The 22,194-nt window shown below is 40.2% G+C and overlaps 1 protein-coding gene across 2 annotated transcripts in view; it reads right to left on the reverse strand.

Annotated features, from left to right (window-relative positions):
- The window catches only part of diaph2 (diaphanous-related formin 2), a 354,189-nt gene that overhangs the window by 190,722 nt on the left and 141,273 nt on the right, over positions 1–22,194 (reverse strand). For both annotated transcript variants that reach the window (XM_054597377.1, XM_054597376.1), the window contains one exon: positions 20,611–20,725. In XM_054597377.1, coding sequence (XP_054453352.1) covers positions 20,611–20,725 — 115 coding nt within the window. The remainder of the gene's footprint in view (positions 1–20,610; positions 20,726–22,194) is intronic.

The following is a 22,194-nucleotide window of genomic DNA, read 5'->3' on the forward strand; positions in this document are numbered from 1 at the left end:
AGATATATATATAAAGTGAAACACAGGAGAAAAGTGTATCCTTGCGCTTTTTTTCTTCTTTTCCTTTTCATGTTGTAATTGGCTTTATCATGAAATGAAGGTCATCAATGCTGTGCTGTCACTGGCGGTCTCTGCGTCTGATTGGGCACAGCAAAGTCCTAATTATCACAGAAGAACACAACGGCGCTGACCCACGGTAGCCTCTCATAGCATGCAGTTGTGTTTGTGCACACACGTATGAACACACACACATACACACACATTGATTTCAGATAAAATGAAGCCCACAAACAACATGAAATGTTCCCAGCTCATGAAGTTAGCTGGTGCCTACCAAATTACATGTCACAATGACAGTAGCCCTAATACATTCCTTATTAACAGGAGAGCGGCCTGCCTGGGGTTTTAATTGGGAAAGTGAGCAGGTATTGGCAGTGCATCAGATAGGAGGGCTTGATGGTTATTTCGAGTGGTCTGATATGAATTCCAGGGGGTCCCCTCCATGGCTTTGTTGTGCTTATTAGTCATCTGAACAGATAACAGATTGCATCTTAATTGAAAATCCCACCAGAAGCCTTGGTAACCATATTGTAAAATGATCCACACCTTTGGAGTTAGTCTTTCCCGGGGTGCTTTGCCTATTGTTACAGGTTAAGAGTGACAAGGTTTTATGAAAAAAGAGAAATATGAAATACTATATATTTTAACTATATTAATGAGGAATATACAATGTATTTGTGTAGCTATGTGTAATCATGAGATTGAAAAGCTAATGGGAAGATATTTGTGCCTCTCTTTTTTTCTCATTAACATTCAGATCACATGTGCATCCATTTATACTCTCTCTGTAATTGTACACAGTGGACACTGCCACTTATTCATCCATCGTATTGTCTTTTAAACATATCCTACTCAGGGTTGCATGGAGGGAAACCTACAGCAGCTAGGGCTGGGTATCAAACCTCTTTGAATTTGGTATATGTTGGTTTTGTATATGTTGGTTTTGTTTCTTAAACTTACTTATCTTATCAGCAGTAGTATAAAACAACTCAAAACAATATCCATCCCTGACCTTGGTGACACCGACAAGGTACAACATATAGTATTATTTTTAAAGATGCTCAGCAACCAAATGGTAATAACGCGATCCATCTAAAAAAATTCTTAATGTATGCAATATGAATGATTTTAATAAACTTGACAAACTGGATTAATCTGACAAAGCAACTGAAGAAGTTATGTAACAAAAACAGCAGCAGACGTTCAGACCAGAGCAGGTGGCAGATGGAGATTGCACTGATAACCCAAGGTAACAGCGGCCGAATTCACACTTTCAATGGCTCTGTTTTCAAAGGGCAAGTCCGAGGTCAAATTCTGTTAAATATCCACAAGTTTCTATACATTTTTGTTGTTGATGTTTTTTAAGTTATTGCAACTTCCCTGCACGTTTTGTGGTGGTCCCAGTAGTGCTCGACCGATGAATGAATCCGCCGATATTATTATACAGCAGATCTATTAGTATCAGTCTTCGCCTGAACCAGGACGCCTAGGGGCCTAACCCTAACCTTTAAAAACATTTATTTTGGCACATAAATGTGGTAACAGTAAGTAAAGCAATCCCAATGAGCCAAGGCGGGGGGGGGCCCTGCTCTAGTTCAAGCAAAGATAAGGTGAATAGGACAGCCAACAGGTAACACAAAATTGAAGTACAGAAATGGCAAATTTAGAAACAGTGTCTACATTACATAGCTTATCCAGCTGAGAATACTGAGAAATTGTTTTTTTTCAACTGTAAAATGTCACGTTCGCTATCTTTTAGTGTCGCAACTCTTTTCAAGAAATAACAATGCTTATAAAAAACAACACTGTGAAATAATAGTGCCATCATTATAAGATATATTGCATGTTTGATAAACGAAGGCAATTACGTGCGTAGGCTTGTTGCCTGCCTGACTGCAAGGACCATGTCTAATGACCAGTTAAAGGAGTACAACCATCAGGCGAGCCGGATAATATAACATATAGCATGGATGTTCCATAGTACACAAAACAGAATAATCCGTGTCAATAAAATGGCTTATTATAAGAATGGCATAGGATCAGAATTTTCATAAAAAATGCACCTTATGCTCTTTAGTGTCAGATTCCGACAGAAAAAAAGCAGATTGAAGGTTACTGAAACGAGACATTGATATTAACAAGGCATGACCCTGTTGAATTGTTTTGGATGGTATCAATTGTTAATGCACCTGGTTCCATGAATATATTTTCACTTGGCTTGTTATGAAATATTCAAGGGGTATCTTTCCATGGGGTTACTGTTCGGTTGCACAAACCATAGGCTCTATGTAGGGAGCCAATACATTTCAAAAGAGGCAATCAATGCACAGTTCAGTGTCCACAGTCAGCGTGATAGCTACCTATACTCCAACATCAGGCACCGGTAAGACATACATATACCAAGAACAAACCAAATCTGCAGAACATCAAACATATGGACGACATAATACCAGTTAAAAATACGGTATTGTGAGGATAACAATGTTCTTTTCCAAAATATTCAATCTTAGAATGGCGTTTATGTGCTCCTCATAATATGGTTTACTCAACCTAGATCTATGTATCACATGACTTTTCAACATTTCAAGATACTATATTCTTAAGGGACAGTTTGGTCTTTCCTTCAGCTAACAGTTTTTTTCAAAGCGTCTCAACACATAAAGCAAAGCAGCTGAGATTCCTTTGCCAAAACACTAAACTCCTGGTCGTAAGGACACAAGCTCCTGAGAGAAATGGTTCAACTGGTCTTGACCAAAAAACATTACCTGATAAAAAACAGATTGACCGTGGCATTGAAATACACTTATTCCTCCGGGATGCAGAACATGTGAAAGTTAATATTTTGGCACTCCTTCAGAAAATCAGTCGATTCTGGGTCGGCACAGTTCAAACATCCAGATCGGTCCAGGTCTCAACATATAGAAACCCCTCACTGTGTGATCTGATGAAATTTTGATGGTGGATATGTTGTGTTAGCTTGTATTAGATACTTCTATGATTTCCAAAAGCCCCAACGAGGCTCTGAGAAGATGTGTACTCGCCTCCACTTTCCACAGATTCAAACCTCACAGAGGCTTCAGTTATTGGCCTGTATCACAGTGCCCCCTAATGGCAGATAGACTCTCTGATGACGGCACCTTGGGTGGAATGATGACAGGTTATGTGTGACTAAAGTACTCTTAGCACCCTTACAAGCAAAAAAGGACTGTGGAAAGCAAATGACTAACATGCTTCACTTAAAGTGGACATTGAAAGAAGGATTTAATGAAATATATCATCACCAGAGTCAAAGATTTTAATGCAAGCCAAAGCTTTGGTGTGTTCTACATTTTCTTATGATCTTGCAATGATTCCAGTTTGGATTGTTTTATTCAGGTCGTCATATTTCAAGATGAAATATCCTCAAGAACAATTGTAAAAAATACATTTAAAACCTAGTAGTTCTTAGAACTAGTCAATAGCAATGCATACTAAAGTTAATTACTAGATAAAAGAGACAATTTTATGAATTATTTCATTTCATTATTAGTTGATATTTACTGGCTGTTTAAATGCTTACCAAGGGATTTTTAGTGAGCGACCCAGATAAATTTGACAGGCTATAAGTTTATGGTTGTATATATGTAAGTCACATCAGTTCAGTAAATAAAATTCTACCTCATGCAAGTCATTTCAGATAAACTTGTTCATTTAAATAAATTTATGGTTGACAGAAAATCAATCAATTCTAACTTTGAAAAAAAAAAAAAAAAAAAAAAGAAACATTCATCAAATAGAAACTACCAAACATTGGCTAGTTTCACAAAGCCAAATACTGGCTTTTTGCCCTTAGTTTAATATTATAATAAATTATTTCTATAAATTCTTTGTGCAGAAAGAAAAATGCAAGAACAAAATCAATTTGTCTCCTGATACTTATATGTGTGTGCCATTATTTTTTATCATTGATTGCTAACACCTTAACACTTTTCCTGCTGGGCTAAATAAACACCAACACCGGCTCTCCTTCCATGTTTATGGCGCTCACTCCCAAAAGAGCTGGCAATGACAAGTTCCCACGTTGCAGGTGACAGAAATTTGTGCTGACTTGGTCTAGCACCAGAGAGCAGGAATACATTTCCTCCAGGTTTGGCAGCTTGTTCGGTAATGATTGTTGGAAAGTAGCAAAATACCCTTGACCTGCCAGCCTTGATCAGCAATTAAACGCTTTAGAGACTTTGAATTGTGCTATTCATAAATTCTGGTGAGAATGTGTCACATTAATTGGGGCTTATTTACTTTGTGCTGGAGGACACTGACATCAAGCCACATTCAGCTTAAAAAAAAAAAAAAAAAAATCAGACACCAGTGAACCAATGTTGATTGTTGGTTTGACGGCGTGTTCTTCTTAATTACAACAGACAGAACAATAATACTAGTGCAGGCAGCCTGTTGAGGCCAGTGTGCGCGGATGTCCAAGTGTGTTTCCCTGGCCGCTCATGTGTCACACAGTGTATGTGTGTCCATAATATACTTACTTCTGAACCCAATGTCAATTAACCTTTGGCAGATTTAAAAATCCAACTATTTTCCCCATCACATCTCAATGAAATCAACACAATAACGGTGCAATAAGAGAGTAATGTGTTGTTGCCAGTGAAGCAGGGTAAGTTAGAAGCCTCTCAGCTTACTCCTGATCCAATAAAGTTGACATTGGTGTGGTGCAGTATGCACAAATCCTCTGCTGAGAAATGTTATCATTTTCTTTAGCAGCAATAACAGCCTCCGCCGGTGAACTTATCACATCCCTCTCCCTCTATCACTCCCTTCATCTCAAATAATGCAGCTTTTTTTAAACATCTCTTTCTTGTGTGAACCATCTGTGTCTCTCTTCTCACCCCCATTTCTTTTATTTTCTCGTTCTCACTCTTTAACACATCCTCGCTTGCTCTTGCATATTCTGTCTAACTGCTCAATTTAATAAAGCTTCATATGCATGACAGTTAGATCCAAAAACATTTTACCAAGGTGTGTGTATATACACAAATAAAGTAAATATAATTTACAATGAATACATGAAACTAGTTAGTGTTTCCCAAAAAGGCCTCCTCTATACATTTGAGAAGAAAAAATGTGACGGTAAATGAACGTTCAGAAGATTTCTAATGTTAACAACATTTTTGTTTTTTTCATATACAGATGTTAAAATATTCATAAATGAGACATTAATAATGCTTTTAGATGGAGTAAACAGGCTCTCATACTTTTAATTTCATCTCATCAGTTAGACTAACAGAATATGTGTTAGCCTTTCATAGCTGATATATTTTTAGTAGGTTTTAATTATTAGAACGATACAAACATTTAAATTCCCTCATGTGGCTCAAAGGTGTACAGCATATATAAAAGATACAACAAAAGACTATGGAACAAATATAGTGAGACATGTTCAGCAAATGTTCTGGTGATAATTTGTTGCTTTGAAAACACACTTTCAGGTCAAAACATTCTCACTTTCAGCTTGTCAAATACAGTTGCTTGGTAAATGCCAAAAATACTTTTTCTCCATAAACTTTACTCGAGAAAGAGATGTCTATAATTCAGCGGGTACATTTTAAAATCATTAAGTCCTAAAGTTGTGAAAAAACATCTGAATCCAGAGTTGTTTTTTCTTTCGACTCTCAGGCTCGACTGAGCCTGAGAACAAGGCTAGAACCAAAGGCTGGGACGCGGGGTTAAAGTAATTGCTAGCGCACTTGCTCGGGCCTTGTTGATGCAGAAGCTCGTCACAAGATCTGGGTAATTTTATACTTGGAAGTCAAACTTTTTTTCACGACTGAGCAACTTTGGTAGGAAGGAATAGAGCATTGCCTTTTTGAATCCATGACACTGACTCTGTCTTCGGCAAACGTCTCTGCCCATCTGTCAGCAGCAGTTCCCGGGGAGCTGAGTGGACAGCTGCTCGCTAACCTGCCTTCACCAGATTGAGTGACAGCAGACATTTACTGGACCAAAATAGTTTTCACGTCGGCTTCATGGGAAGAAATCAAGTTGATTTTTATTTCCCCGCCTAACGTAGCAAGTGAGTGGAATCGGCCTGAAGTGTAACAGGCGAGCTCACTGTCAGACAGCTATGGTAATCAATATAGTTGTGGTTAATAAGTTCAAAACGCATATACAGCGGGATATCCGTGTGATTCAAACAGCTGTCTATGCAAATTACGTTTTACTAAAAAGCCTTAAAAAATAAACACAGGGGTGTCCTAACGGGGACAGCAGGGGCGGGGCCAGAGGGGTGGGATATCTACTCAGTCAAAGGCGGGACTTAGTTTGCACTACTTGACATCTGAACAGCACATTCATTCAAAGGTGCAATTCAGTTAAAACCTAGGCTAGGAGGCAGTGGCATGAGAAGTGTCTAGCCTGCCAAAAAGCAACAGACGCTTAAGATCTTCTTTTGGTTCGGAGCGGAGAGGTCAACTCAAGAAGTCCCTGGGGATTCTGGGCTACATGTGTTCCTGGTCTTGGCTGCCTTGCTGCTTGTTGCTCTTGAAAGATGAGTAAAACATTAGGCCTTTTGATACACAAACTGTGCCAGTGGTTACATTTTTATTTGCTGTAGTAGGCTAAAAAGATTTCATGATAATGTGGTGCAAGTGTGTCATCACTCTCACTGACAATGAGAACCATCCAGCATTACCTGAAGGCAATGCCATGTCGCATGGGAGAAATGATGGGGCAGCCCTTGCCACCCAGCCCTGCTTTTTGCCCCGCCTGGACCTTAATATTTCATTGTACTTCATTTAGTATATTGTACTTTATTCAAATATTTCATCTGTATCAATGCCCCAAGAGCAGGTCTTTCCCAATAAACCACCTCTGAGACTTAAATGACACTTCTGAATCTCATGCCTTTGTCACTTTTTGGTATTTCACGGTCGAGAGCAGCACAACCCACTCAACCTCGTTTTGAGATTTTATAAGAAAAAAATCCAAGTGAGAATAGGAGGTCATTCAAACCATTGTGGTGCAAGTTGTATTCATTTCTCAAATACTCAAAAAGGAAAGAATCAGCCCACTGTTATGCATTGTTATCTCCATGCTTAATGCGTCGCAATCTCTTGACCTCAAAATCGGGCTCTTCAGATTGGAAAAAAACAATGTTAGAAGACGGCGTCTTTAAGTTGCATGAGTGGTCTGAGTCTCACTTTAATGTCATTTTTGTTTGGAAACAAGCAAAAAAATCTCTTTGGGAGCTCGCATCAAATGCTGATCAAATGTCACCCTGAGCAAATCTGTGCCCCAGTTAGGCCACCCGAGTAAAAAAGGTGTCTGGACACGCACAAGTTTTATTAAACGGGGCTTAAAAAAAGTTTAGTTCAAAATGGTGGTGCCATGGACGTAATGCCCAGAAATGGATATTCAAATAGTCTGCAGCTATGTCTCTTTATCTGGCCAATTTTGACAGCCCTTTTGTCACTGCCTCTTGGCATCGGACATTGATTCACTTGGTATCCCTTTAGCGTTAGTTTTTAATGCGTCGGGACGGCGTGTCTATATACGCTAATTACATGCATAGTGTCCTTTCAAAGTGGACGTCCATTTTCACAGGAAGTTAGGTTTAAGAAACGATGAAGGTTGACAATAACAACACTAACAAATGACTCACGTGAGCACCTAGTGACGACTGACTCACATTAGCGCAACTAACGAGTCACATGACTAGCAAAGCTTTTTTGGTCCAACAGGGGCCGGTAAAATGTGTAAAGGATGAGGGAGAATGCCACTGCCTAGTCAGTGATGGCCACTCAGTCACAATTACCTCAATCCCTTAGTACATTGTGCAGTTGGTTTCAAAAATATTAAACCAACACTCCTTTCCTTAACAACACATAAATCCCTGAGCAGCCAAAGGTGTGTTTTGTCTGGATGAGATTAAGAAAACATTAAGGCATGTACTGTTTTATTATCTGTATAACACATCTGTAAACAACTGTCTATTTCTACCCTACAACCTGCAAGAGCATCTAAACCACCAGTAATGCCATTAGTGTAAACAATGTGCCGGGAGTTTTCCTTTTGACAATGAAATGTCATTGGAGTCCGTTGTAGCTCTCATGCTGGTATCAGCGCCCACCTGTGTCTAAGTATGTATCAGAACACCCTAGGGGTGACTGCATCGGATTCTACAAGGTACCACCACGTTCGGAGCACAATGGTGCACTGGCTGCTCTCCTGTGGGGCCCTTGGTACTTCTCTAATAATCTACCCAGCATGTGTTTATCTTTGTTGGACCAGGTTGTGTGGAGGAGGCGGTTGGGAGAGGAAGGCAGACAGAATCCTGCCAGCCTGTATGTTAGGAGCCTGCAAATCCCGAGGGACTGCTGGCTTTGTCTGGGCGTGTGTTCTTGTATGTGTATGTATGTGTGTGTGTGTGTGTGTGTGTGTGTGTGTGTGTGTGTGTGTGTGTGTGTGTGTGTGTGTGTGTGTGTGTGTGTGTGTGTGTGTGTGTGTGTGTGTGTGTTTGTGTGTGCGTCTGAGAGACAGAAGTGGCAGCAATACAGTTATGCAAACATGAATTATGGTTGGACTTGCACAGACACACACACACACACACACACACACACACACACACAAAACATTTAATTGCCAAAAAAAAAGTCTCTCCCGGGCTCCATTGTGTCTAATGTGTTCAACGTTAATCTTACCCTTTGGGGACATTTGCTGTTGTGTTAATTACACACCACCAGGAGCCCTCATTAACACGCAAGCAAATACGCACACGCACCAGCACACACACAAACACAGTACGTACACAATTTAGCTTTGCGCGGGTAGAAGCACAGAATAAGTGAGGCAGTCCAGTTTGGGAAAAGCAAAGCTGATGAGGCATTTACAGAGGGTGGGGTCATTCGAGACTCGCCTGAGGTCAAACCATATCCCACACCTTTAATGAACAAACCAAGCCTCAGATGTAGGGGGTTCATGGGCCCGAGTGGCCAGTGTGCCCTGCTTAGTCATCCATTACACCACTAGCTCATCACATCCTGGCGCAGGCCCTTTGCTCCCACCACTGCATGAGCTTTTGCTAATGCCGGTAAAGTAAAGCAAACTGCAACCGTGACACGCAAACAATTAACCCCTGAGTATTTTAACTGGCCCCGCCTGTTATCAGCGCTCATTACAGTCCGCTGTCGACTGCATCCATTAAAACCAGGGGAAAGATAACGAAACATTAACAACATCCAAACAACAAACTACAATTTGTTTGTCTCAATCAAGTCAAACTCCTTTAGGGAGCGCATAAGGAGAGAATTGTGGGCTGCTTTGTTTATCCCCCCTGAAGGCACCACCCTCCTGGAGAGTGAACCACTAATGTCAGGGGCAGATTAATGGGCTACAAGGTGACCCTTATGCGCCTATCTTTCACAAGCTTTCCCCCCCTTACTGCGGGATCTCTAATTGCATCATATGGAACCAGACATAGATAGTCAATTATAGACAGCTGTAGCATATTTGTAAAATATGTATAGCAATTGCCTCAGATCAATTGGCAAATGTAATTGGTGAGTGAAGGGAATAGCTAAAGAAAATAAACACCTGGCCATTTGCAACAATCAGTATGGAAATAAGGGTGAATACATGTACATCTGCAGAGACAGCTTTGTTCTAGTTGTTAACAGTCTTCTTTTAAACACATCTGTGGAGTGGCTACTAAGACGGGTCATCATCTGCAGGGCGTACAGGAGAGGTGTGTCTCACTGATGCAAAAGCCATAAAATCTTTCTGAACTTAACATGAAAACATGATAATATGAATAAGAAAATAATGTACGTAACAATGTGAACAAGATGTGTTAAATGACATTGTATCTACAAGGTAGGAAATATTCGACATTCCTTCAGCTCAAATCTCCATTTCAGTGGGTCAGGAACTGAAAAGAAAAATGTAATATGTTCATCACATTCGCATCAGATATAAAATATTCAATGCGTTTCGCCGCTTAGTGTGATTAAAATTAAATTCAAGGCGTATCAATCCTCTAAGGTTAATTTGTCTTACACAGTACATCTGTGAAGTCTTTCCATCCTGGGGATGCCTGTGGCCTCAGAAAGGTTAATAAGCTGCTTTACTCCAGCCACAGATGGATTGGAAGAGAGTTAGAAAGGTGAAAAGAGAGACCAGGAGAGCAGAAACACCTTAATGCAAATCCACACAGTCAAAATATTCTGTCTGGTCTTTAAAACCACAAGCTTTCCTAGCTAACATGTTTCCAACCACGGCTGGACCTTTGCTTTCAATGCAGCGTAACATTTATCCATGGACTTGACAAGTGTCAGCCCACATATAGCGAATTGCAACTGGGGTCAAAGGTCTGAAAAGGATGTGGCGATGATGAAATACCTGCTGGAATACATTGTTCAGCGGTCGGCCTGCCTACTGTGGATTTTAATGTCGGCTGAGTGAACGTTTCAGGGGAAATGTGCTTGATTTGGCGTAGCGTTACAGCTGGCTTCAGCGTGCTTATGTATACAGTAAAAGCAAATGCAAAATTCCCATGGCCCTGCCACTACCCTGAAGTGTTACTGATGTAGTTTCCACTTGCTTGCGTGTGTGGGTGGAGCAAAAGCGCAATAACGGTGCAACACCACGGAAAGACCTGAAGCTTAACATGGTTAAGTGTGAGTGAGGCTTCACAGCAGGCCCAGGATACCCCGCAGTTGGCAAATTTTCTGTCTGTTTGTACAGTAGAAGACCGGACTAAAGGCAAACAACAAGCCAAAAACAACCTTAAAATAATTGTTCACACTTACAGCAGAGTCGTTTCATCCTCTGCACATTTATCACAGTTCAGCTTTAGTATTTTTTTCTGCGTTGTTTCAACAGTATACTGTGTTTAATAATACATTATCAAAAGGAGAAGACAAAGAAGGAAACAATCTGCAAATGCTGCAATTCAGAGAAAGTCTCTTCCCCCTGAAGGCGTCTGCACGGCAACAATAAATAACACACATCCATTTATCTATAATTTCTCCTGCACAAAACAGTATCCGTACGCCTTGTTCTCTCCATTTAACACGTCAAATTTTAAATGGTAATTTCACCATTCATCTTCTTCAGTGGCTGCGGGAAGACAGACAAAAGCAAGTGTAACATATGGAAAATAAAAATAAAGCTGTTCAAAAATAACCATGCATGTTTGTTAGATGAGTCGATTCATTATCAGGAGCTTTGAAAAGTTATTTTTTACCATGCTTCCTTTTTTTAAGCAAGAGGGAATTCAAGAAATTGTAAGTATAAGTGAAGATAAACTTCAAAAGCTGATACCAAGATGGTAAACAAAAAGAAGAGACACACATTTATATAGACAAAGGAATGCAGACCGATGTAAAATATGTATGCTGTGGATACTGTAGCAAGACAATGATAAGAGAAAAAAGAGGGGAAGATACTGACTTAAAGTTCAAGGGAGATGACAGGGAGGAAGAGACGGTGAAGACTAAAGAAAGGATGGGAGGAGGGGGAGGTGAGCACAAGAAAGGGGAAATAAATAAAAGAAAAGGCTAACTGTACTGATATGTGTATCCTGAAGGGAAACTGGGAAAAGTGCATTGGGCAGTTTATGTGCCTTCCATGCAGAGGTGGTGGTCAGAGCAGAGAAAAGCTTCAAAATACATTTATCAAAAGTGATGCATCTTTAATCAACATTAATTCCCTCCAACATTTTTGGACTGAATCCTTCCTTTCTCTATTGAGGTGATTTTAGTTTTTATATGTTTAAATGGAATTGATGCATAGTTTAAATGTGGTGCCTTGTTTTGATTTTTTTCCAGATATAAATACTATAGTGTTAATGAACCAATAGACCTCTGGTGAAAAGTTACTTCAGGAATGAAATATTCAGTACAAACAAATGGGAAGACACATATTGCTAATTTAGCTGTCTCAAAATCACTGGAGCCTATTTGTGTGTTTTGTTTTTTTTAGCTTTTTAATAACATATTTTATCACCTTGCTATTATAAAAAAAAAAAAATAAATCAAAATCTACCAAATCAGACTTAAACAGCTCCAAAAAACATAAAATTGTAGTATCCCAGCTTTAACAATTTCCCTATAGTGTCACTCTGTTTTTTTTTTTGTTGTTGTGTGGCTGTTTCTCCTTTTTCCTCAGGTGACTGAGGATAAGAGACTGTAATCAGGCTGCTCTGTCTGCTTCACTCTCCCTTTCCCCTCATCTCAACCTTTTCTGTCTGTGCAGTAATTTACCTCGCTGTGGCATGAGAAGTCATGATTGTTTATATTCAAGGAGGCAGCATCTTGAACACGCAGGACTCTGATTGTTTACCCATCCTGTGTGCCACATCGAGGTTGTTCTCTTCCCCCGTACTGTTCCTCTGTCTCCTCTCTGCCCCTTTCCAGCCAGACTGACTGTGGAGTCTCACCCCCTGGCCCACTTGTAGTCACAAACCAATTCCACCAAAGACAAATTAAACTTAATGCCATGTAACAAACTCAGCGGGCTGCTGGGCTCCGTCAAGCATTGTGTTAGACAGAGGAGAGACGGGGCTCGTGTGCACTTTTGTTTTATCGATATGGAAATCATTAATCAACATGGAGCCGGATCCTTCGCACATTTGAAGAGGTCGGAGTTAGACAACAAGTTTGAAATTGAGATAGTTAAACATTTGCAATTACAACTGATGAAATCCGACAGAGTTTGTGTACGATCTCATTTAAGAGGAGATTATGAAGTACAGCGGGTGATTGAGTTGTAACAGCTTGAAAGAACAATGTGTCTACAGTCCTATCAGAGAGAAAATAAATGCTAACCGTTGCTTGAGTAAAAGAGCTATACGCCCCTGAAGTTAATACCTGGCAAGAATAGTGAAAACAAAGCTGTATGAGTTGCTAATAGCATGTTGAGTGAATCTGAAACACTCTGCCACTTTAGAAATGTACAAAGAAATCAGAGCAATAGAAAAAGTTTCTCAATTCTATTAAAAAATCTCTACATTCCAACCATTTTCTCTAAAGTTTCTCTTTAAAAAAGCAGGGCAAACTTTCACTGGCTTCTTATCCTCTCATGCATCACTTAAAAATGGCCAGTCATGTACAGCAGTACATCCACACAGTGAACAGTGAACCATCACACGTCAAGTATTTCCTAAAAAGAAATGACTGCTCTCATACTCATACTTCTGAGCTGGATTAGATATGCACTCCATACTCTGCTGTCTGGGATCATGGGGTTGAGTTAATGAAGCTCCGCTGGGGCTTTTCCATGTGAAAAGCTCCAGCGACGGCGCTGACATTGTCCTCTCTTTAAACGCAAGTCCCATTGTTAATAAGAATCCTATCACTCAATTAGGCAGAGACTAAATACATATTACAAGGGGACATAAACACAAATGCACACGTCTCGCAAAACGCACACAAACTGAACACATCATTCTTTTTTCTTTAAAACTAAGTATCACTTGAGTATAATCGACCCTGTTACAGGTTAATATTTTCTGGGGTGGTATGGGGGGGAGGGAATGGTTGTTATTATGCATGATGAAACGCATATGGTAATTCTGGTAAATGCCATGTAATGGAAATGATGAGGGAACATGGTCAAGGCCTTGATGTGAAAGCACAAAGATACATATATAGAAGTTTAACATTTAACTATCTAAATTAATTATGTTTTAAACTCAGAAATTCAGGATGAGGTTTAGAAACAAACTTCTCTTGGATACTCAGTGTGCATCCCTTTGAGTCACTTCCCATCCTTTTTTTGTCCCGCTGTCCTTGTTCCATACTTATCTGTATTCAGTATGTGAACAAACATGGACCTTGGTGTATGGGCTGTCTGAGTCTACAGAAAAGATTCAGACAGATGAAGATGCAGAAAATGTTTGTGCAAGAGTAACAAACTACAATAAAAATGATAAAGAAATGGGATTCCTTAAATATATTGTTGATAAGCTGCAAGACAGACAGAAACGCAATACATTTGAGGCCCAGTGGAGAATTAGATTAAAAAGACAACATAGAAAAATTGATATATCCCCAAACGTGTTAGATGAGGTTATCCTGCATAGAGCAAAAGAAAAAAAAAAAAAAAAAAAAAAAAACTATTTAGATGCACAGGGGATATTTATTTTTGAAGAGACAGATTTTGATGAACATTACAGTGTACCTGAAGGCACATAAAAGTTAGCAGGGTGTAGACTAGGAAAGCTGCAAGCGGCAGGTATCAAAGGAAGCTAATATTCAGGGGGCTAAAGTTAAAGTGCACTGTGATAGCCAGAATGGCTCTCATCTGAGAAGAGAAGATTAAAATCAGTGGGACATCACAGTAAGGCAATATGAAGTAGGAACGAGAGGAAATCGCTCTTGCTCTCTCCCTCCCTTCCTCTCACAGACACAGATGCACACGCTCATAATAGTCTCCTACAATAAACCAATTACATGTCATTAATATTTAAGGGCCTAATTTCCATTCATATGTGATATATTAAAAATGTGCAGGGATGAGCAAGGAAAAAGGGCTGACCCTGAGATATTCATAGTGGGCTGGCCGCCCCAAACAGAGAGTAATGAACATCAGGGTGTTTTGTGTTTTAGTGAGACAAATGTCTCCTGCCTGTGCCAGCAATTAATGTCCTATCTTCTTAAATGAGGGAAATGCTACCATTTGTGGCCTTTCTTTTTCCAAAATGGGATAATATCCACTTTGGTTTGCTGCGAGTAATAATGGACATTTAATCCAGAGTGCATGATTTACTGGTGTGAGGAAAGGTCTTGGGTCAGCTAAACAATTCACCAAAGGGAAATGTCTCTCCACTCACAGACGCTGATGATAGTTTGCAAAATGAGTATGTGGTAAAATGCCAATTCCTGTTTGTGGGACATTGCAGCTGTTAAACAATGAGCCTTAGAGATTGAGTGTGGGGGTGTTTTTTCCCCCCGTTTCTTTTCAACTAGGCTGGCCCTGACTCCAGATGGACATTGTCATGTCCAAAGAGATGATTTCAGAAGCAAGCAGAGAAAAACGAGATAAGAGCAGAGAAAGGGAGCGATGGCAGGAGAAGAGAAGCCAAGGATAAAGATGCAGAGGAGGCTGCCTTGGCGAACGCATCCTCGGCTCAATTAACAGAATCCGTAATAAACAGCCTCGCTCTCCAGGGAGACATGGCGAACCATCGAGCCTGACTTCCCAACACTTTGACATAGAACGTATCAAAAGCTTATCGTTGTACACAGGCTATTAATACGAGGCAGACTATTCCACAGTGGGCTGCGGTGTCTTAAGTTGAGCTTAAACTCATTAGACAAAAGCCTTTATTACATTAAGACTATCTGAGAAGGCAGAGCTCCAACAGTAGTCTGGGGATAGTGGGTTTTTTTCAAGAGCAACAAGCTTTACAAAGGATTCTATCAACAAGACATATTGTTAGTGAATGAATACAGCTTGATAGGATTAAAATACTTTGAGTGACACTTATATTGTCTACAGTTGCTACTGTGTTCTGTGAGCCAAAACTTGCATCCATAGACTTGTATTGAACACACACTGTAGGGCCCTAGAGCACACTAGTGTGCTAGTCAGCAACAGTTTTCCTGACTGAGAGGTTGCCGAGTGTCATGTGGGGGTAGCCGACCATGCGTGAGTGTGTTTGATCTGGTGGCCGGGTCAGCCCTGATGTTAACAGAGTTATTAGGGGACTTATTAGGGAGAGTCAGAGAGCCGGCTAAACCCCCCACTGATTCCATCATTACTGCTGTTGTGGCAGGGTCATTACCGCCCTGCTGCTGGGGCTTTGTAGCAAGGATTGTGAATCTGCTGGTGTGCACACCACATTGGCTCAGTGGGGAGAGGATGTGTGTGTGGGTTGAGTTGTAGAGACAGAGGTAAAGGAAAATAGGTGTCAAGAGCGAGGAGAAAACTCCTGAGGGATTTAATCAAATCCCATGTGATGAGGGGGTGGATGACTGCAGCCATCACTTGTAGCAAGGTTTTAACCGAGTTACCTTTCCAGGGCTGACCTTTAAAAGGCACAACACAAATTTGACGATTTTTAGTTTTACAGAACATGACGTTGAAGTAACAATATGAAATAAATGGCTTAAAGTTTAAAAGTCCATCTGTTGTAATCTAGACATCAGTAAAACATGATGTGCAAAAATCCGCTTAACATTCTCCAGGAGAAGAACTCCCTTGACATTCACTGTAACACCATTATTTGATGCCTCTCTTTCCCTTTCTTTCTCTCAAGCAGTTTTTAGATTTATTTCAAAAAGGTGCTGTTTGGTTTGGTAACACTTCTCCCCGTCCCCTCCGGCGTTATTCTCATGTTCATTAGCTGCCTTGCCATCATTAACATGGAGGCATGCTGGGAAAGAAAGTCCCAATGACCCTGCTCACAGGGGTGGCATGCAGCCTCTGATTCCTCCTTCAGCGTGCACATACATCTTCATTAGGCCTCTGTCTCTCTCTGCAGAAGTATGAGTGTCATTGACTTTCAAACCATAAAGTTTATGAATTTACTGTGCTACATAACACCAACAATCCCCTTAATGAAACCTTAAAGATTCTGTTATATATTCATGTTTACAACATGACTGCAACCCCTAAATATATGTATTCACCTTATAGTAATGTAATCATTAGTAGTTATTTTATATTGAAATATACGGTATGCTCAGGGATTTCAGTTGTTGTTGAGATACCTCACTTCTTTCCTTATGTTGTTTCTGCTGAGAAGCCGGCATTGCCATTACAAAGTGGCATATGCCCTTTGTCCATCAGCAATTGGTGCGTGCAATGGAGGAAACATTTTGGAAGAAAGGGGGTGTGAAGTTTGCCAACATCAATCTTGTTTCAAATTGAACTGCAAAGTTCCGGCTGAATGAATTGCCTTTCAAATGCAGCAGGCCATGCCTACACACATTCAATCCCGAAGTGAATCTGATTTGATCCCAAGAGCCATACAAAGGCACAACCCACTGATTGATAAAGCGCACTGAGGGGAGATGAGGGTAAAAGAAAAAAAAAAAGGGGGAGCCAAGTCAATGGAGAAGAGCATAAAGAAAAAGAAATAAGCTGATACAGTCAAGCTAAGGCAGAAAAGGGAGGAACAGGAACAAAGAAAGAAAGCAAAAGTGGGAAAAACTGTTTTTATGGGGAAATAAATGTTTCATTGACGTGTCCAGGTTGATCTACAATGTCTCTTTAATGTCTCGTATATAAGTTAAAAAACTTGAAAAACCAGGGTGGTGAGCGAGAGCAAATAGAGATGTGTGTCTTTGATAACAGAACGCTCAGCTCTATGCGTGGGAGGTAACAATTTTCCGATCACAAAGCACTTGATGGTGCCAAAGGTGGAATACCTACCTTGACATCAGCCACTGAGGTGTAGCTTTAAGTGCAACACTTTCTCAACTCACAGTTAAAAGGCTGCTACATTCCGCCACCTGAGAACAAGATGCAGCAAAGAAACACATAACATTTCAAAATTACAAAGAAGATAAATGCTCACTGCATAGAAGCTATGGAACCACTTTACAAGCTAAAAAAACAAGATTTATCACCGAGTTGCTCTCTAAATTAACAAAAAGCTTCATTGTCATCTTTACTGCAACGGAGTTTCATTAGCTTAAACTGGAAGGATGAATCTGTAGCTTTATTGGTATATCAGCACAGCAACATAATTACTTATTTTATATATGTGAAAATAATTACCTAAACTGCCTCTTCTAAATGCCCGTTTTATTCCGCAGAACTACACAAAGCTGTGCTCAATGCAACAAATATTGTTGGCTACATACAGTGATTACAATGTACAGGGAGTTTAATTTGTTACTTTTTTTAAACATTTAGTTGAGTTACAAATTGAGTTACAAATTGATGTCGCCTGTATAACTTTATCTGTGGCCTTCAGAGCTAACAATTTACATATGTGTTGCATTTCCAATCGGGCCAACCATCACATCATAAATGACAAAAGAAAAAAGTGACTTTTAGAAGATTGAAGTTGAGGTTGAAATCCCTCTTGATTATCATTTCCTTTTCTTGGAAAAAACTCATTAAACAGTGAGACTCATAAAAGCAGCAGGGGAGATGACAGTCTTGCATTCTCAGTTGTTTTAGAGGCCTCTGAGTGCAATAAGCATCTGAAAATTGGGGGCTGTTAAAGTGATTTTTTTTCTTTTTTTTTTTCTTTTACTGCTAAAGTGTTGTTCTTCAACAATGCAAGTAACAAGCAAGAATCCCGAGGAACAGTGGAGTTAACAGACGCCTCTTTCACCAATTTCTCAGGGCAGCTCTGCAGGGAAGGCATTTACACCTGCTTGCCTCATCTTTCACGATACACTAGTCCCCCGAAGTGTGCTTTACTTATAAATATCCACGTCTAAGATGTGGCAAAGATGGAAGTACCACAAAGAAACAACAAATGTGTACTGGAGGTATGTGTGTGTGTGTGTGTGTGTGTGTGTGTGTGTGTGTGTGTGTGTGTGTGTGTGTGTGCTTGTAAAAAACAGGGTCCATATCGCAGACAAATGAAGTCGGTTTACCCAAGTGACGTGTTTGTCAAATCAGCACTGAGGATTTATGGTCCGTGGTTACAATAAGAGGTTACAATGAGGGTACGAGACCTCAGGAATGAATTAATCCTGCAAGACTCCGTCTCTCCACCTGATCCGCCGAAACTGCTTTATACATCCAATACCAGTTAACCAATTTGACTGGAGATGAAGGAAGACTCACTACCCAAATAGGTCAGATTCAAAGCGGATATAAAGCGAGGGATCTTTTTCGACAAAGCGATTCATGTTCAAGCACACTTATTGTTACATATCCTCAGATGGCATCCATTTGAAAGATGATACTGCATGAATCATGTAACAGAGGAAAGAGAAAAACAAATGAACTATCTCAGTTTGGGAAGATTCCATCTAGCACCTTTTTTTGTGCAGTACCATCTACATCAAAGGCCTACTCATTGACTTTCAACTTCGCTGACGAGGGGGGGGATATCAAACATTAAACAGCATTTTTCATTCATGAGCAAATCATGTTCTCTTTCAACAATAGAGGGAAAAGAGCTGATTCAGTGAAGTCGCTGCAGGGGTAATTGATAGGGATCCAGCAAAGGTAACTCCCAGGGGAAATGCTGGATCATGAATTCCTACCCTGCCAGCGGGAACACGGACTATCTATAGTGCCTTTTTTTTTTTTTTAAAAGCCCAGTGGGTGAGAAAGTGAATTTAATAAAGAATCTAAAAGGACATTTCAAGCTGAATTAAAGTCATGTGTCTGTGGACCTCTTGAATGGAATGTTGTATTTAATCTTGAGAATCTATTTCAGAATGTCTTTTATAGCAAGTGTACTCTGCAAACATGCTGATTTGCTGCTTTACTAACTCTAAATATTAAATACATTTTACCCTCAATAAAAAAAATTGTTTCATAAAGGTCTGACTCAGTAACGTCATGAAATATAAAATGTCTGGCAGATATCCTCTGGCGAGAGAAGAGGGGCCCATCCCTGAAACTTCATTAAGCCTCGCAACAACTCTTCTTTCCCACCCAAATTCTACTTCCATCTGTATCATGCAGGCAAATCACTTTGCGGCAGCTGAGGCAGAATTGCTATTTATTTCCCAGAACAAAAAAAAAAAAAAAAGAGTCAAGTCTAGTTTGTAGACCTGGAGGCTGTGAGAGAGACGGAGAAAGGAGCTGCTGGCGGGCTTACTGGTGTCCAAATAGACGGTGGGAATATGGGGAAAGTTGGTGGATTCTGTATAGTTATGTCCACACACCCTGACAGAGCTCAGATTTGACTGTTCTGCGCTTGACAGGGCTCTGACTTCTCCCCTCCTACTGCTGCCAGAATTAGAGGGGTTTGCTACACACATGCACACACACTGTCAAAGTGGAAAACACTCAAATTGCCATGGGAGGAATACATCAAGTGCCTTCACACACCCTTTTTTCCATACAAAAACACTGTACTGCTTGTGTTATTCATCAGCAAGTTAGGTAGCCGGGTTGTGTATCTGAGAAACAAACTGGCCGGGACAAGAAAACTCCCAGAGCTTCCTTCACAAAAGCCTCCCATCTTCCCCCGATGGAGGATTGGCCTACTGGACTGGAAAAGGCAAGAAGCGAATCAAGCATAACTGCTCTCGCTTCACACATATAAGAACAAGTTCAACTTTGTGCACATCCACAAAAACACTGATCTGAAATTACTCAATGGGTACAAAGAACACATACAATGTGCAGCCACATTGCATTCTAGCTCTCTCAAAGACTCAAAAACATAAAAACACTGCAGCAAAAGCGTTGGTATCTTTAATTGGCACAGATATTTGACTTGAGACTATACATAGATGGTGTTAAATGCAGTGGGAAAAGTGCTTGGTTTAAAGATAATTAACATTTCAGTGAGATAAAATGGCTTCCTAGAGTGTCACAAGATGAAAGTGGCTTGGCATCCATTGCCCGAGAGGCTAAATGAAGCATGTGTGTGTAGATTAATTAAGGAAAGAGTGAAGAGAGATGACGCCTCCTTACCTTTGCTCTGCGAGGAGAAGCAGAGGGAGAGCTGAGCAAATAGGTCAGGATTCTCAAACTTCTCTTCTTTGACTTTGATCCAGAAGCAATTCTCTGCCATTTCCTGAGGCACTATCTGCAATGACACAAGGATTCCATTATCACCACAATCAGAGACCGCCATGCCACCAACCTGCCACTCAAAAAGTTCTCCACACTGGAGATGGGGTTTGTGTGTGTTTTCCCTGTGTGTGTGGACGCACACGTGTTCTTGTGTGCGCGCATCGGTAGCATCTGAGTAGTAAACACAACAAACAAAAAAGGCACCTGCAGGGTTAAAGACATTATTTCATGGGAGGACTAATCGCACGAGTACGACCAAAGTGATGATGTGTGGATAGACCCTGACTGCACCATTCCCATCAAAGCTCATGTTGACCTCCCTGAAATGAATGAAATATGTGAATTTCAGTTTGTAGCACAAAACCTCCACAACCCTGTTTATACACTCCTCCTACGTAGACCTGCCTGAAACAGCAAAGCCTTTTTAGAAGCAACTGAGCACCTACACACACCGAGGTGATGGCAGCCCCCCCTTAGCTTACAATAATATTCAGACCTAGACAAACCCATCTGACATGTTGCAGTTATTCCTACTGCGGCTAATAATGTGGTTGACACAACAATCTGCTGTACATTGTGTTTAGTGCTAGTGTGAGAGCTCTTAACAAGGGTCTTGACTAGCAATTGGCCTACTGCACTGTTGCCATTAACCTCCATAAAACCAGTTATTACAGACAGGAAGAGTCGTAAGTGCATATTGCAGACAGAGAGTTCCAGCTGAAGCTGGGCAGTCATTCCCAAGTCCATATGTAAATAAGTGTAGCAATAGAATCCTAAAATGGCTACAATAGGTGGAAGGCTTATGAAACTTTCAATATGCACTGGTGTTGGTGTTGAGTGTAGATAACCTCTGTACACATAGCTTCTTTCACACCACCCACTCAAGTCATAGAAAGCAGTTCATGTGTTAATGAGTCTATCTCTCAATTACCCTGTGGTGAAACACCATATTGCGATGAAGCAAAACATTCAATAATGTGATGTTTAAGATTTTACAATCAAACTCCTACTACACTACTACCACTACTCATACTAATACTACTAATACTACTAATAATATCAATATTAATAATACAAATTCAGCAAATCTAGCTACAGCTCATGTTGCAGGAGACTCAATATTTAAACCAGTCACCAGTAATTCCCTTTTTATTTTCAAAATACACAATATTATGTTTCTACTAAAAGGGCCCGACTCTAAATTATTAAATTCAAAATATGTAAAAGATGTTTTGTTATTCAGTTATTCAAGACTTTTATTTGCCAATCGTTCAGGTGCAAGTGTACAAAGGCATTGCAAATTCTCGTGTGGATCTTTTAGTCAAGTAAATTCTTATCTGAATTACAGAATTAAATGATACTAAATATGTTATACACTGCAAAACTAAAAAATTTAAACCACTTATAAATGGGTGATTAATTAGTGATTTTAGTATAAACTGTTAAATTTGACCTTACTCAACTCCTTCAAGGGCCAGCTAA

This window comes from Anoplopoma fimbria, chromosome 4 (genome assembly GCF_027596085.1).
Source record: "Anoplopoma fimbria isolate UVic2021 breed Golden Eagle Sablefish chromosome 4, Afim_UVic_2022, whole genome shotgun sequence".
Lineage (NCBI taxonomy): Eukaryota > Metazoa > Chordata > Actinopteri > Perciformes > Anoplopomatidae > Anoplopoma > Anoplopoma fimbria.